The sequence below is a fragment of the Heterodontus francisci genome, chromosome 10 (assembly GCF_036365525.1).
Source record: "Heterodontus francisci isolate sHetFra1 chromosome 10, sHetFra1.hap1, whole genome shotgun sequence".
NCBI classification, from domain to species: domain Eukaryota; kingdom Metazoa; phylum Chordata; class Chondrichthyes; order Heterodontiformes; family Heterodontidae; genus Heterodontus; species Heterodontus francisci.
In genome coordinates, this window is record NC_090380.1 from 90,058,147 (window position 1) to 90,072,187 (window position 14,041).

At 42.5% G+C, this 14,041-nt stretch overlaps 1 protein-coding gene across 5 annotated transcripts in view; it reads left to right on the top strand.

The window, feature by feature from the left end:
- Positions 1-5,615, top strand: part of LOC137374623 (transmembrane protein 45B-like) — a 107,856-nt gene extending 102,241 nt beyond the window's left edge. For all 5 annotated transcript variants that reach the window (XM_068041029.1, XM_068041028.1, XM_068041027.1 and 2 more), the window contains one exon: positions 52-5,615. In XM_068041029.1, coding sequence (XP_067897130.1) covers positions 52-145 — 94 coding nt within the window. In that variant the 3' untranslated portion in view covers positions 146-5,615. The remainder of the gene's footprint in view (positions 1-51) is intronic.
- Positions 5,616-14,041: the final 8,426 nt, after the last annotated feature.

Genomic DNA, 14,041 nt, shown 5'->3' on the forward strand with positions numbered 1-14,041 from the left:
ACACCATCATTGATTTCACCAAATTTATGTATATCTTTTGTGTGTTTGTAGGGTGATTCATACAAAGTTAAAACAGGTCGAGTCTCTGGAAATGGGACTGTTGAAATCATCTGAAAAAGATCAAGAGGTTGAAGAAGAAATATAGCCAGATAAATCTTGTAGTTTGCTACTATTGTGCCTTCTTTATTATAAGAATATACCCTTTAAGAATGTTTAGTAGTTTCTGATGTTAACCCCTTTCACAAGCATAACCCCGTGTCTGCAATGAAGCAAATGTATCGAACTATCATGAGTTTATGCATAGAAATGGACTGCATGTTTCTGTACTGCTGTCTTCAATTCCTGTCAAATCAATTAGCAGAAAATGGCAGTATTGTGCAACTTTACAATACTCAAAACTTAGCACAGCACTCTACAATCATTAGTGAAGTGGGGGAAATACATCCTTTGCTACTGGCAGCCTGTCTTTTATTTTCTGTGTTTTAAAACTCGTGACTAAGAATGAGCAAGGCCTAAAAGAAAGTTGTGATCATCCTGATAATACTTCAAAAGAATTTTTAAAAAGTGGAAGCTTCATAAATAATTTTTTAAATAAAGATGACGGGGATAAAATTGGTTTTCGCCAGTAACGCAGAATGGGCTCATAGTAAACCAAGCCCTCCACATTTATTGAAAAGAGGATCGTCTGCAGTGCAAAATGGGCTGCTGAGTCCATTCACACTATTGCCATTTCTGTTGACAAAAGTCAAAGAAATATTTAGGTGTTGGGAACCATGGCCAGTTAGAATGGTGATTTAAAAACTTCTACCGAGACATATTATGCAAATTAAAAACAAAACATCTTATAACTATGTACAGCAGCTCAGATATTGTTATTTCAGTCCAGGGTCTAATCCATGAATCCACACCAATGATTTGAGGTGATATAAAATTCAGTTTGTATATGTGTGAGATGACATAATGTCTGATTTTCCAATAATTTTATTATTATTTTTAAAATGCTCCTGTTGAAGTAAACTCTTCAGTTTTGAAAATGTGTTACCCAGAGACAGATATATGGATAAAGGTGCGTGCTTTCGCAATGAAACTTGAAAGTCTATCCTTTCTGAATACTTGCAGTATGCTGTATACCAGCCTGTTTAAGTTCGGGCTTCACTCCATTGTCAACCATAGTGTTCTCCTACTAACCCGTGAGGATGAGTAAGTGGCTTAGATGCTTTAGGTTAGCATTGTTCATTATAGGACATTGTTCATTAATATGATCTTTCAGATAATTACATTTCCAAAGAACTTTAAAAAGTGCAAGCTCCATAAAGAAATTTTTAAATAAATTGATTTTAGGCAGTAACATAGAACCAGTGAACTAGCAACCCATATTACAGCCATTGGAAAGGAAATCGAGTGCTGTGTAAAATGGGCTGCCGAGTCACCATGAGCCCATTTCACACTATTGTCAAAGATAGTTTCACCCCCACACATGCTTAAAGTGTCTGCAATAGCATCATTGCAAAGTTTGTTACAGAGCCACATTCTGAAGCAATGTTCAACATCACGGGGGAAGTCTTTCTATCTTCGCTATGTGTAACTAAATCACGAAGATGTGTTTTATATATGTGCTTATGCTTTTGTTACAACTAACAAACAAAAAAATCATCCTTGCAAACTAGCATAAAAGCAATTATTTCTGATTTCCACTTGAGGACTTATGGATGCCTAGAATCTCCTTGGGGTTTTCCTGTCCAGATACTCCGTGCAAATGGGATTTCAGCCAAAGTTACACAGACTGATTATAGAATTCTGAGAAAATTCCCAGCTGGGATTACTTGATTGCAACTTAATTATGGGACATATACTTTTCCATGCTAACATTTGTGTTGGATCATTTCACTTCAGTTATTATGTGTTATGAATTTTAAATATCATTGTGTCTATTATCACAGAATCACAGAATTATTACTGTGTAGAAGGAGGCCATTTGGCCCATCATGTCTGTACCAGCTCTCTGAATGATCAGTTCACTTAGTGCCACTCCTCCTCCTTTTCCCCGTAACCCTGCAGATCCTTCTTTTTCAGAAAACAGTCTAATTCCCTTCTGAATGCTTCAGTTGAACCTGCCACCACCACACTCTCAGGCAGTGCATTCCAGACCTTAACCACTCACTGTGTGAAGAAGTTTTTCCTCATATCGCTTTTGCTTCTTTTACCAATTACTTTAAATCTTTAGTGTTTAAAAATACGTTTAAAGGGAAGAAACTCCATATAGTACGATTGATCTTAAGGTTCTTTAATACCTCTTTTGGAATGAGAACATTATTAGAAATCATTTTAGGAAATAAAACCCAGGACTGACTGAAGAGTAGTAGCTAATACCAGAAGTGAATATTTAGTGAAAAGCTTCTGGTAGCAATGTGCAGTTTTCACCACGAAAATACTAAATGACAAAACAAATAGGAAATCGTAACATAATACCTTTTATACCAACAGTTTCATTGAGGATTCATTTTTGATAAATCATACAGTTTAACGTGAAATAAAATCTCTTATAGATTGGAAATGAAAATTATTGCTGCAATATGGTGGCATAATAGGTGCCCTTCAGTACATTGGTGCATTCTAAAATATAACAATATTGCACCTTTAAAACATGTTTATTTGAAATCTTTGTTACTGGGGAGGACAAGGAACTGAGTTGCAAATCTCTTTATCAGTTCTGATGCTAATAATTAGTTGTGCTCCATTGCTGGTCACATTTATTATTAGATAGTAGCCAATGCTTGTTTTTCCCCCTTCTCCTGCTCTGAAAGAGAAGGTTCGCCTTGACATTTGAGCATTGCATTCCAAACACTGAGCATCAAGTCTGAATCACTTTCTGGACTAATATTTGACCCCACCTGCTGTCCTTAAGGAAGATTTTCCCTTTCTCAGAAATTAGTTGGAAAATTGGCTGGAAGCAAATGGTTCCATCACCAATAGGTGACAATACTGTTTAAAAAGTACTCTTCTTGTGTGGTGCAGCAGTGATTTAGAATAAGTATACCATATATGATGGATGAAAATCTCTCACTGAAAGGGGGTTGAAAGTTTTGGGCCATCCCCCCTAAACATTCTGAATTTTGACATCTTTTACACACATGCCTACATTTTAGGATATGTGCACTACTTTATGACATTAAAAATATGTTACACAATCAAAGCAAATAAATCATGCTCAAACAAATCATAACATTGTATTAACTGTTACTACCTACTTGGGGTGTTCCTTTGGTGAATCAGTAATCTTATTCAATGTGTGATTGAGTCTTAAAGGCCAGAAACCTAGCGAGCCCTTGAGCCTATGACTGGCTACCACCATCACCGAAATTCAGTTTGCCAGCACCAGGAGCTACCTATCCATAATTGCTAAAACCAGAAACTATCCATTGAAAACCAGCTAACAGCTACTACAACCACCCATTCATAACAATCAACCATCCACAATCACAACTAGCCAGCAAAAGCTATCCAGCAATCAGCAGCAGCCAGTCAGTGGAACCCACCTATCTACAATCAGTTCACAGCTAGCTGCCAGGATAGAACTGGAGGCCTGGAAGGGGAAGTGGTAAGAGAGAAAGTCCAGGATTTGGCAGCCAAGGGAGAGTTTGGAACTTAACTTGTGAAAGAAATTGAATTAACTGCTGCAATTATTACTACCTGGAAAGTGAAAAACTGCTCAGTGTATTATTGGGCTGCCAAGGAACTTGCATAGACACAGCACCAGTTGAATGTAGTCCTTGAGGCTAGAAAAATCTACAGCTTGGCTGTTGGTACGATGACAGAACATATAAGCACTCTTCTGCTTCCCTGCTAGAATTAAGCAACCCACCGACCTCCCAAATTCTCCTGTTCATTAGTGTCCAGTTTATGCTGGCACTATGTCCAACTCCCTGCTCTTCCCATGTTGTCACTGCATCCTTCCTCTCCCATTCCCATTTGATCCCCTTCCCTATAATGTCATTGTGTTTCCAACAACAAAACTCTGGATTACCCTTCTCTCTTCCCGCTCCCTACACAAGCGTCATCAATGTTTGTCTCACCCCTGCCTGAGTGGTGGCGCTGCTCCTATTCTGTTGCTGTCCGAGTAAAAGCAGAATTGATTGATAGTTACATACAGCAGACACGTTTAATCTTTTTTGCTTGTACTAAGCCAGAAACAGGATTCAGTAGGAGCTGCAGCAGTAGTTGGTATGGGATGGGCTGAGAATGACTCTAAGACAATTGGTAACCAGTTAATGAACGTACGGCACTGTTTCAGAGTCCCCACAAGTGAGCAAAAACTTAACAAAACTTAAAGTGGGTATACACCATAAACCTATGTAGACCCTCCACCCAGCCTCAGCATGAGAACAGGAGGCAATGGTGGATAGCCTAAAATCTAGAGAAAGTGGCGTTTAAACATTTAATGCAAGAAATGATATTGTAGTTTTGTACTTGACCATAGAGTGGCCATCATATTTCAAAGTCCTCCTGATTAAGAATTTGTATGGAATGTAATTTTGAATTGATCAGGGTTATTGGTGTTTTAACAACTGCCTGTCTTCCAGTACACAATTGATGGACACTTTCTTGGCATTTAATAATGTGTGACTGGATGCAGAGTGCAAAAAATGCAAAAGTGTTTTGGACAATCACAGAACATTCCTTTTTTCCATATGTAGTTTGTTCTCAAGTAGATCTTAAAACCTTTCTGTACATTCTCCCAAATATTCTCCAATCCTACATATTTATCTAATCAATTTTAAAATCTTGAAGATTCACAGAAAATCATATTTATAAATAATGTACAAAAAAATTGACATGTTTTTAGAACCATACTTGATGTGTAGCATGTAAAGGATTGAACATGGAAACTTGAAAACATAAAAACAAATTAACTGTTGCAATTTTTTGTGGAAACATTTTCTAAACAAATACAACTTGGATGAACTTAGCTTTCCCTCTTTTGTAATCTTAGATAATATATTATTGTTAAATAAATAGTATGTACCTGAGATAAAATGAATATTTATTTTCTATGACTGAGAAAAATATATTATTTAGTTTGCTTACTTTGTAAAACAAGCACAACCTTTGGAGTTGATTCAGTTCTCTATTTAAATGTTGTCTTGTATGATGTGTACTTGATTCAGTTTGTCAATGAGCCTGTTCACAATGCAATATTGTTCAGCAAGGACCAAAAGAAAATCTCCAAGATATCTCAACTTTAAAAATAAATGTTAATTATTGATTGATAGTGTATTGATTTGTTTTCCATTTAACTGTGTTACTATGAGATACATTAAATTTCACAGGCTTTTTATGTCTTTAATATTTGTTGTTGAGAATTGTTCCTGTCGCAAATGGCAAATGGTACTGTTTTTAGGCAGTTATATGAGTATATCATTGTGTTGTCATAATGTATTCGTATTATTAGTGAAGGTAAAAAAAGAAATTAAGATTTTTTTCAACTTTGTTCAACAAGGAATTGTCAAGAGTTTTTTGTTCAATTTTGAAGAATACCTGCAGTTTCTGTTAAATTACTGATAACTTCGGCAGTTACTGTATATAATTATATCTGTGAATGAAGAGTCTCTACCTTCTGAAAAAGAATATTTTAATTAAAATCAGTGTTCTTAAATGCACTTACCTTTTATTGTTCCATAAATTGTGTTCAAGTGATTTAAGAAGTATTTAGACGAGCACTTGAAATGCCCTAGCATACAAGGCTATGAGCCAAGTGCTGGAAAATGGGAGTAGAATAGTTAGGTGCTTGATGGCCGGCACGGACACAAGGGCCGAAGGGCCTGTTTCTGTGCTGTATAACTCTATGACTCTATGATTGACTGACTTAGTCTGCAAACAAAAGGACAGTCAAGGATGAGAAAAGAGCATTCAGCCTTTCAACACTTGGAACTCTAGTACTCTTACTGCTTCCAGCCCAGTATCCAATTACATTTGAACTTCCCTGCCTTGCTTCCAAGTAATCTCAAACAATTCAAGAACTTGTTTCCAGCATATGTGGTTTAAATTTACTTTTTATCAATCTAATTTTATGTCCTCTAGCCCTACTGACCTAATTTACCTTGACAATATTCTAGGTTCAAGTTATCTAGATCACTTTTTTCTTTATATATTTCAATCAGATTTCTCCACCCCCCCCCCCCCCCCCTCCCCAATGCCCTTATTTTGTCTCTGTAATTCTATGTTATAGAAAGTAAGTTTCTCTGTTCGTTCCACAAAACTCTTACCGTTTACACCTGGGAACATATTGTTCTTCTCAGAATTATCATTAACAGGGGCACATTCTTTTTGAAACCCTTTTTGAAGACCAAATTGAATGTAGTGTTTCCAGTAAGTGTGGTCTGACCAGTGCATTACCACATCTTGGGGCTAAAAATTGGTTTCCTCCTATTTTTGGGTGCGGGGGTTGCAATTTGCGATCTGCCCATGCATGGTCCTGTTGAGGCAGGCAACATGTAAACTTTTTGCACTATTGCACTGTTTAGCCAAGTGTAAGCCACGCTGCTGGCTGGCTGAATGCTAACAGAAGGCCCAGCAACATGTGTGCTAGCTTGTGCTCCAGCTAACCTGACAGCCTGCCCCTCCTAAAGATGAGTACACTCATAAGAAGGAAGCTGCTGTTGACTGTAGTTCAATTGGCTGCAAGTTGAAGCTGAACAAATAGTTTGTGTACCAACTCACTGCAGGGTGATGACACAGATGAGGTCAGGGGACTCAGAAGAGAACATCGATGGGTTAGCCTACAGGAGAATGCTGATGAGCATGCATATGGAGATGCGTGGTGCATTGACAGACTTGCCAGATAGCCTTTTATCACTGTCAAGGAGCACAGTGGAGACCGGCTCCAACACGGTACAGGGCATCATGCAGAGCTTGGAACCTATCCTTTCCAGCGTGGCAATGGTGGCCAACTCCATGACAGCACTGGCAGATCCAGCCGTGATGCAACGTCTGTTGGTTGATGTCTCACCTTCCACTGCAGCAGAGATGGAAGCCACCCAACATCTTTGTGCTGCAGTGGAAGCTCAGACGGAGGTCTTGGGATCCATGCTTTCTGCCTCGCAGACTTAGACTGCTGCATCATGGCAGCAGATCTCAGAGCTCAAAGGAATATGCAGACTATTGTGGGGAGTCCAGCAATCTGTTCTCCAACAGATTACTAAGATTGTTGAGACACTGCCCCGTGGGAGGGACAATGGCACCCTGGAGAAAGAACCTGCTGTCTGCTCTCAGTATGACGTATTCGTGCTCCCACCACTGCCAATCCACCAGTACCCTTGCTGTTGCCTGTCAACCAATCAGCCCAGACTGCTACAACAAGAACAGAAAGTGCTGGAAATACTCAGTAGGTCTGGCAGCACCTGTGAAGAGAGAAGCAGAGTCAATGCTTCAGGTCTGTGACTTTTCATCAGAACTGCTGCTGCCCAGGCTGAAGTCTGAAACCAGACTCTCAAGGCTCAGAGTCACTCGAGGGTGTTCTGCAAGGCCATCTGCAGTCTCCCCAGTGAAAGTCAGCAGCCTTTCAGAAACTATGCTGCAGCCACTGGGGTGATAGGGGAGCAGCAGTAGGGCAGGCAAAGGCACCCACAAGACAGGCACAAAGGGAAAGTATAAGGATGAATAGATAATTGTTGTTCATAACATTACATGTGTGATTGGAGAAAAATATTATGATAAGGTTTTTGTTGGTGACTTTTATAGCATGATTTTGCCAAGCGGATGCTATGGTGGAATATAGCAGATAGATGGGGAAATGGGGAATAGTGGTGAAAGGAACCAGAGTCTGAATAGACGCATATGGACAGCCCGTCTGGAGAAAAGGGGTCCCTGATGCCTCCTTCCTGCCTCCTCCACCTCCTTCTCCCGAGATGGCCTCTGGATACCTGGTGGAAATGGCTGCACCCACATAATAGTGATGTTGTGGACGATGCAGCAGACCACCATAAACCTGGAGACATGCTTCCGACTGTATTGTAGGGGTCCCCCTGAGCAGTCCAGGCAGCAAAGCAAGGTTGTTTATGAATGCCAATGGTCTGCTCTACAATGTTTCTGGTGTCAGTGTGTCTCTTATTGTATGCCTGTTTTCCTTGTGTGGTCGAGTGACAGAGGAGGATCATCAGCCATGTGTAGAGGAGGTATCCCTTGTCTCCGAGCAGTCAGCCTCTGGTTCTTCATGGTGGCCCGAAGACAGCAGGAATGGCAGAATGTCTCAGGATGAAGGCATCATGGCTGCAGCCAGGATAGAGTGCATTCACTGATGTGACGTATTGTGTACAGTCACACAACAACTACACATTAATAGAGTGGAACCCCTTGCGGTTCCTGTACACACCCCCGTTTACATGGGGGGGTCCAACAGAGCCACTTGCGTGCAGTCGATGGTGTCCTGCACCTTTGGGGAGCCAATATCCTGGCAAAGCCACATGCCTGCTCATCCTGATAAGACAGAAAGTGATGAACTTGCCCCTTCTCACACAGAGTGCCTTCATTGCTTTCTGATGCAGCGATCAAAGATGTACATATGTTCGCTATGTTGCCTGTTCCCACCTGCAATGATCTGGTCACGTAGAAGTTTAGAGCGACAATCACCTTGACAGCCACTGGCAGCGCAGTCTTTGCCCTGCTGTGAGGGTGCAGTCCAGTTGAAGGAGGTGGCACAGTACTGGGACCACCTCCTTGTTGAATCTCAGGTGTCCCAGGCATTGCTCCTGGCTAAGGTGGCAGTAGGAGAAGTGTTCCTGGAAAACCTGTGGTGGGTAGGGACTGATGTGTAGATCCCTCCTTCTCCAACCCCCTCTGAGCAGAGCTTCCCCTCTCTGTAGCATCTGCTCCATTTGCCTGTCATTGCAGACCCAGAGGCACTGCAACTACAGCCCCCATACCTGTTACAATCTTTGTGTGGATGGATCACCAAATCCTCTGCCCTCCCTGTACGGTTGAAGCAACACTCCCTGCCAGCTCCAGCAATTCACCACAACACCTCCAAAAATACTCCACAGTACTTGCACAACCGTTACAATAGCAGAAGTTAGTCCAAATTACCTTAACTTTAAGTTGGATATGTGGCCCTTTAAATAGCACAAGTGATGGGTTCCACGTACAGATAAATGTTTGTTCAGCTGAGAGAGATTAGTTCAGGCACGGTCCAAGTTTCAAAAATGTGCATCAAATCAGCTGGCACGGCTAAAAGTTTCTGGTGCATGCACAGCACGCCCACAGTAGTGCCCTTCCCAGCATGGAGCATCACAAGAACCACACTAGGAGTGGCCAAAAGTGCAGTGAACCTTTTTCTGATTTGCACACCAACGGTGGTACGGCACCCAATTTCAGTGTTGGTATCATCGCTGTACAAATATACTCAATTATTTATTTATTTTTATTCAGTCATGGGATGTAAGCATCACCACCAAGACCAGCATTTGTTGCCCATCTCTAATTGCCCTTGAGAAGGTGGTGGTGAGTTGCCATCTTGAACCGCTGCAGTCCACGTGGTGTAGGGAAGGAGTTCCAGATTTTTGACCCAGCAACAATGCAGGAAGGGCAATATAATTCCAAGTCAGGATGTTGTCTGTCTTGGAGGGGAACTTACAGGTGGTGGTGTTCCCATACATCTGCTGTCCTTGTCCTTCTAGGTGGTAGAGTTTGCAGGTTTGGAAGGTGCCGTTAAAGGAGGCTTGGCATGTTGCTGCAGTGTATCTTGTATATAGTACACACTGCTGCCAATGTGCACAAATGGTGGAGGGAGTGAATGTTTAAAGTGGTGAATGGGGTGCCAACCATTTGGGCTGCTTTGTCCTGAATAGTATGAAACTTCTTGAATGTTGTTTGTTACGACCAAGGCGGGAGGCGTGCACTGTTTATTCTAGTCCCACTTCTCTACAGGTCACAACAGGATACGGGGTATGCCATTTAGAATTGAGATGAGAAGAAATTTCTTCACTCAGAGGGTGGTGAACCTGTGGAATTCTCTACCGCAGAAGGCAGTGGAGGCCAAGTCATTAAATATATTCAAGAAGGAGATAGATATATTTCTTAATGCCAAAGGGATCAAGGGATATGGGGAGAAAGTGGGAACAGGGTACTGAATTAGATGATCAGCCGTGATCTTTTTTGAACGGTGAAGCAGGCCCCAAGGGCCAAATGGCCTAATCCTGCTCCTATTTTCTATGTTTCTATGGAACATATATTTTAAATTTTCCCACTTACAAATACAGTCAATCATATACTCCATTTTTCCCAGAATAGAACACACTAACCAGGTTTCTTTAATGAGCAACAAAATTATCAGTTTATTATAAAACAAGTCTTAACTAGTAATGAAATAAAGCATAAACACACAGATTTAAATTTTAAAGTCCCCTTTTTACCTTAGCCCCTCACACACACACACACACACACACATACATACAATGGTTAACCGGAAAAATAAAAGGGATTTTTAAAATTCAGAGCTCTGTTACAGACACAAAAAAAACTTGGGCTAATTACTTGCTCATTTCTGAAGAAAACAGCAGATGAGATATGTTGTTCCAAAACTGGCATACAGTCCAACTTCCGAGTACACATAGACAGGTCACTGGGATCTTTTAGAACAGTTCTTTTCAGGTGGCACTGAGAACCAGTCTAGCAAGCTTTTCCTCAAAAACAGGAGACGAGATGAATTGACACAGTGGGCTTCTCAGGGTCTTTTAGAGATGCTGGAAAGTGAGCTCGGTAGCAGTCTTCTCTCCTTCCTTCACTTCTTCAGCAGAAGGCTAACTTTATCAGCCGCTCACTCCAGAAAGTAAAACATACTGACACTACAACCAAAACTTGTGAGTCTGCTGCCCTCTCTGGTGCACTCTGCTGCATCCTGGCTTGTTCTATTAGGGAGCGTGACTGAGTTCTCTGCCCACATCTTCCCCTGTACCAGGGTTTCTGTTCTATTTTTAACTTGAGTCATGTGACAACCAGTATACGTTGTTGCCAAACTAGTTCTTTCAGTGCCCTTAAATACCCTCTTGAACAAAAATGGTCCAACATTTATTCAGTTTGACTATAATTCCTTTAAAAAATATTTCTAACAATTAACAGAAACACCTTCATAGCATGTTGGAGTTGCACCCATCCAGGCAAGTGGAGAGTATTCCATCACACTCATGACTTGTGCCTTGTAGCTGGTGGACAAGTTGTGCGGAGTCAGGAGGTGAGTTACTTGCTGCAGAATTCCCAACCTCTGGCCTGTTCTTGTAGCCACAGTATTTATATGGCTGGTCCAGTTAACTTTCTGGTCAATGGTAACCCCCAGGATGTTGATGGTGGTGGATTCAGCGATGGTAATGGCATTGAATATCAAGGGGAGATGGTTAGATTCTCTCTTGTTGGTGATGGTCATTGCCTGGCGCTTGTGTTGAGCGAATGATCCTTGCTACTTATCAGCCCAAGCTTGGATGTTGACCAGGTCTTGCTGCATATGGGCACAGACTGCTTCAGTATCTGAGGAGTTGTGAATGGTGCTGAACATTGCGCAACCATCAGCGAACATCCCCACTTTTGACCTTATGATGGAGGGAAGGTCATTGATGATGGAGCTGAAGATGTTTGGGCCTAGGACACTACCCTGAGGAACTCCTGCCACAATCTCCTGGGGCTTAGATGTTTGGCCTCCAACAACCACAACTATCTTCCTTTGTGCTAGGCATGACTCCAACCAGTGGAGAATGTTCCCCCTGATTCCCATTGACTTCAATTTTGCTAGGGCTCCTTGATGCCATATTCAGTCAAATGCTGCCTTGATGTCCAGGGTAGCCAGTCTTACCTCACCTCTAGAATTCAGCTCTTTTGTCCATTTTTGGATTAAGGCTGTACTGAGATCTAGAGCTGAGTGGCCCTGGCGGAACCCAAACTGCACTCCACATTAAACCAAGGTTGATCCCATGGTTTGACGGTAATGCTAGAATGAAGGATATGCCGGGTCTTGAGGTTACAGATTGTGTTTGAATACAATTCTGCTGCTGATGGCCCACAGCGCCTCATGGATGCCCAGTTTTGAGCAGCTAGATCTGTTCTGAATCTATCCCGTTTAGCACAGTGGTAGTGCCACACAACAAGATGGAAGGTATCCTCAACATGAAGACAGGACTTCATCTCCACAAGGACTGTGCAGTGGTTACTCCTACGAATACCATCATGGACAGATGCATCTGTGACAGGTAGGTTGGTGAGGGTGAGATCAAGTTGGTTTTTCCCCTCTTGTTGGTTCTCTCACCACCTGCCGCAGGCATAGTCTGGTAGCTATGTCCTTCAGGAATCGGCCTGCTTGGCCAGTAGTGGGGGTGCTACTGAGCCTCTCTTGGTGATGGACATTGAACTGCTTCTTCCAAATGGTGTTCAACATGTAAAAGTACTGATTCATCAGCGGAGGGAGGGTGGTAAGTGGTAATAAACAAGCGGTTTCCTTGCCCATGTTTGATTTGATGCCATGAGACTTCATGAGGTTCGGACACGATGTTGAAGACTCCCAGGGCCATTCAATCCCGACTGTCTACCACAGTGCTGCCACAGCCCTGCCTATACATCCCAACATTATATTTGTTTTCTGGATTGCTTTACCACAATTAAAGCAACAAGGACATGACATTTGGCTCTGTAGCAGTGCTGATGCTGGTGCTATGAAACCTCAGAACTCAAAATTTTGGTCAGAAGACTTCCAGCACAGCCTGTGCAACACGCCCTGACTATAAGGGTGCTAGCGAGGGCATGCTATGTACATGCTGGAAGTATGCAGAGTGAATGGATCGTGGTGCCAAACAGCCTCTAATGCTAATTTGGCACATGATTTATCATTTTGGATCGCGCATGTCCAGCTAATGCCCTCTTTTAATCAGTTCAAGCTGACTGCATTCAGCGCACAAGTGACCACTCCACACTACCGCTATTTGAAGGGATAATCAATCTTCAGGGGGAGTGATTTTGACTTTCCTTTGCTGTTGCAGAGTTAGTGGAAGTTTTGTGTTGAATGCTATAGGGGGAGTTTTGCAAGCCTTTTGGATTTTCAAGGGAATGGTGTTGGATTCTGACAGTGAGGTCAGAGGTGTTGGAAGATCTGTCAAGAAAAAGCCTGCTTTAGTAATGGGGGCGATAGCTGCAATCTCTCTTGGACTGCAGCATGACTTGGAGGTGGTGAACAGGCAGCAGACAGGGGAAGCTGTGTACAGAGGGAGGAGGAGGAGGTGGGCTCTTAATAATGGGCCCTACCCACCAAAGGTCTTTCAGGCGCACTTCTCCTACCTTTACCTTAGCCGGGAGCAATGTCTGAGGTGGCTATTTTACATCAAGGAGATGATGACTGAACTGTGCCACCTCCTACAACCAAACTTGCAGCCACACAGCAGGGTGAGGGTGGTGCAACCAGTAGCTGTCAAGGTCACTGTGGCCCTCAATTTCTATGCCAGCAGATCCTTCCACACTGTTACAGGCAACATTAGCAAACATCTCCTAGTTTTCTGTCCATCACTGCATCAGCAAGGTGACAGAGGCCCTCTACAGAAGGAGAGGGGACCTTATCGCCTTCTCACTTACCAAAGAGAAACAAGAGGCATGAGCACATGGCTTTGCCAGGCTAGTGGGATTCCCAATGATGCAGGATGCAATGGACTGCACACATGTTAACAAGGAGATGTACTACAAATGCAACCACGCCATCAAAGTGCAGTTGATGTACAACCATGCTCAGAAGATCCTTTCGGTGAATGCTTGCTATTCTGGCAGTAGCCACAATGCATTCTTTCTGCACCAGTCAGCCGTACCCACCATCTTTGGCCCACCACGAAAAACCAGAGGCTGGCTGCTAGGTGACAAGAGAAACCTATCTGGTTTATGACACTCCTCTGCCACCCTATCATGCGTGGACAGCATACCTAGTCATGCAGCAACCCGGAACATCGTGGAGCAAGCCATCAGCATCCTGAAACAATGGTTCCACTGCGAGGGAAGAGCCCTGCAGCTTGAGTGTATCTCTAAGTTC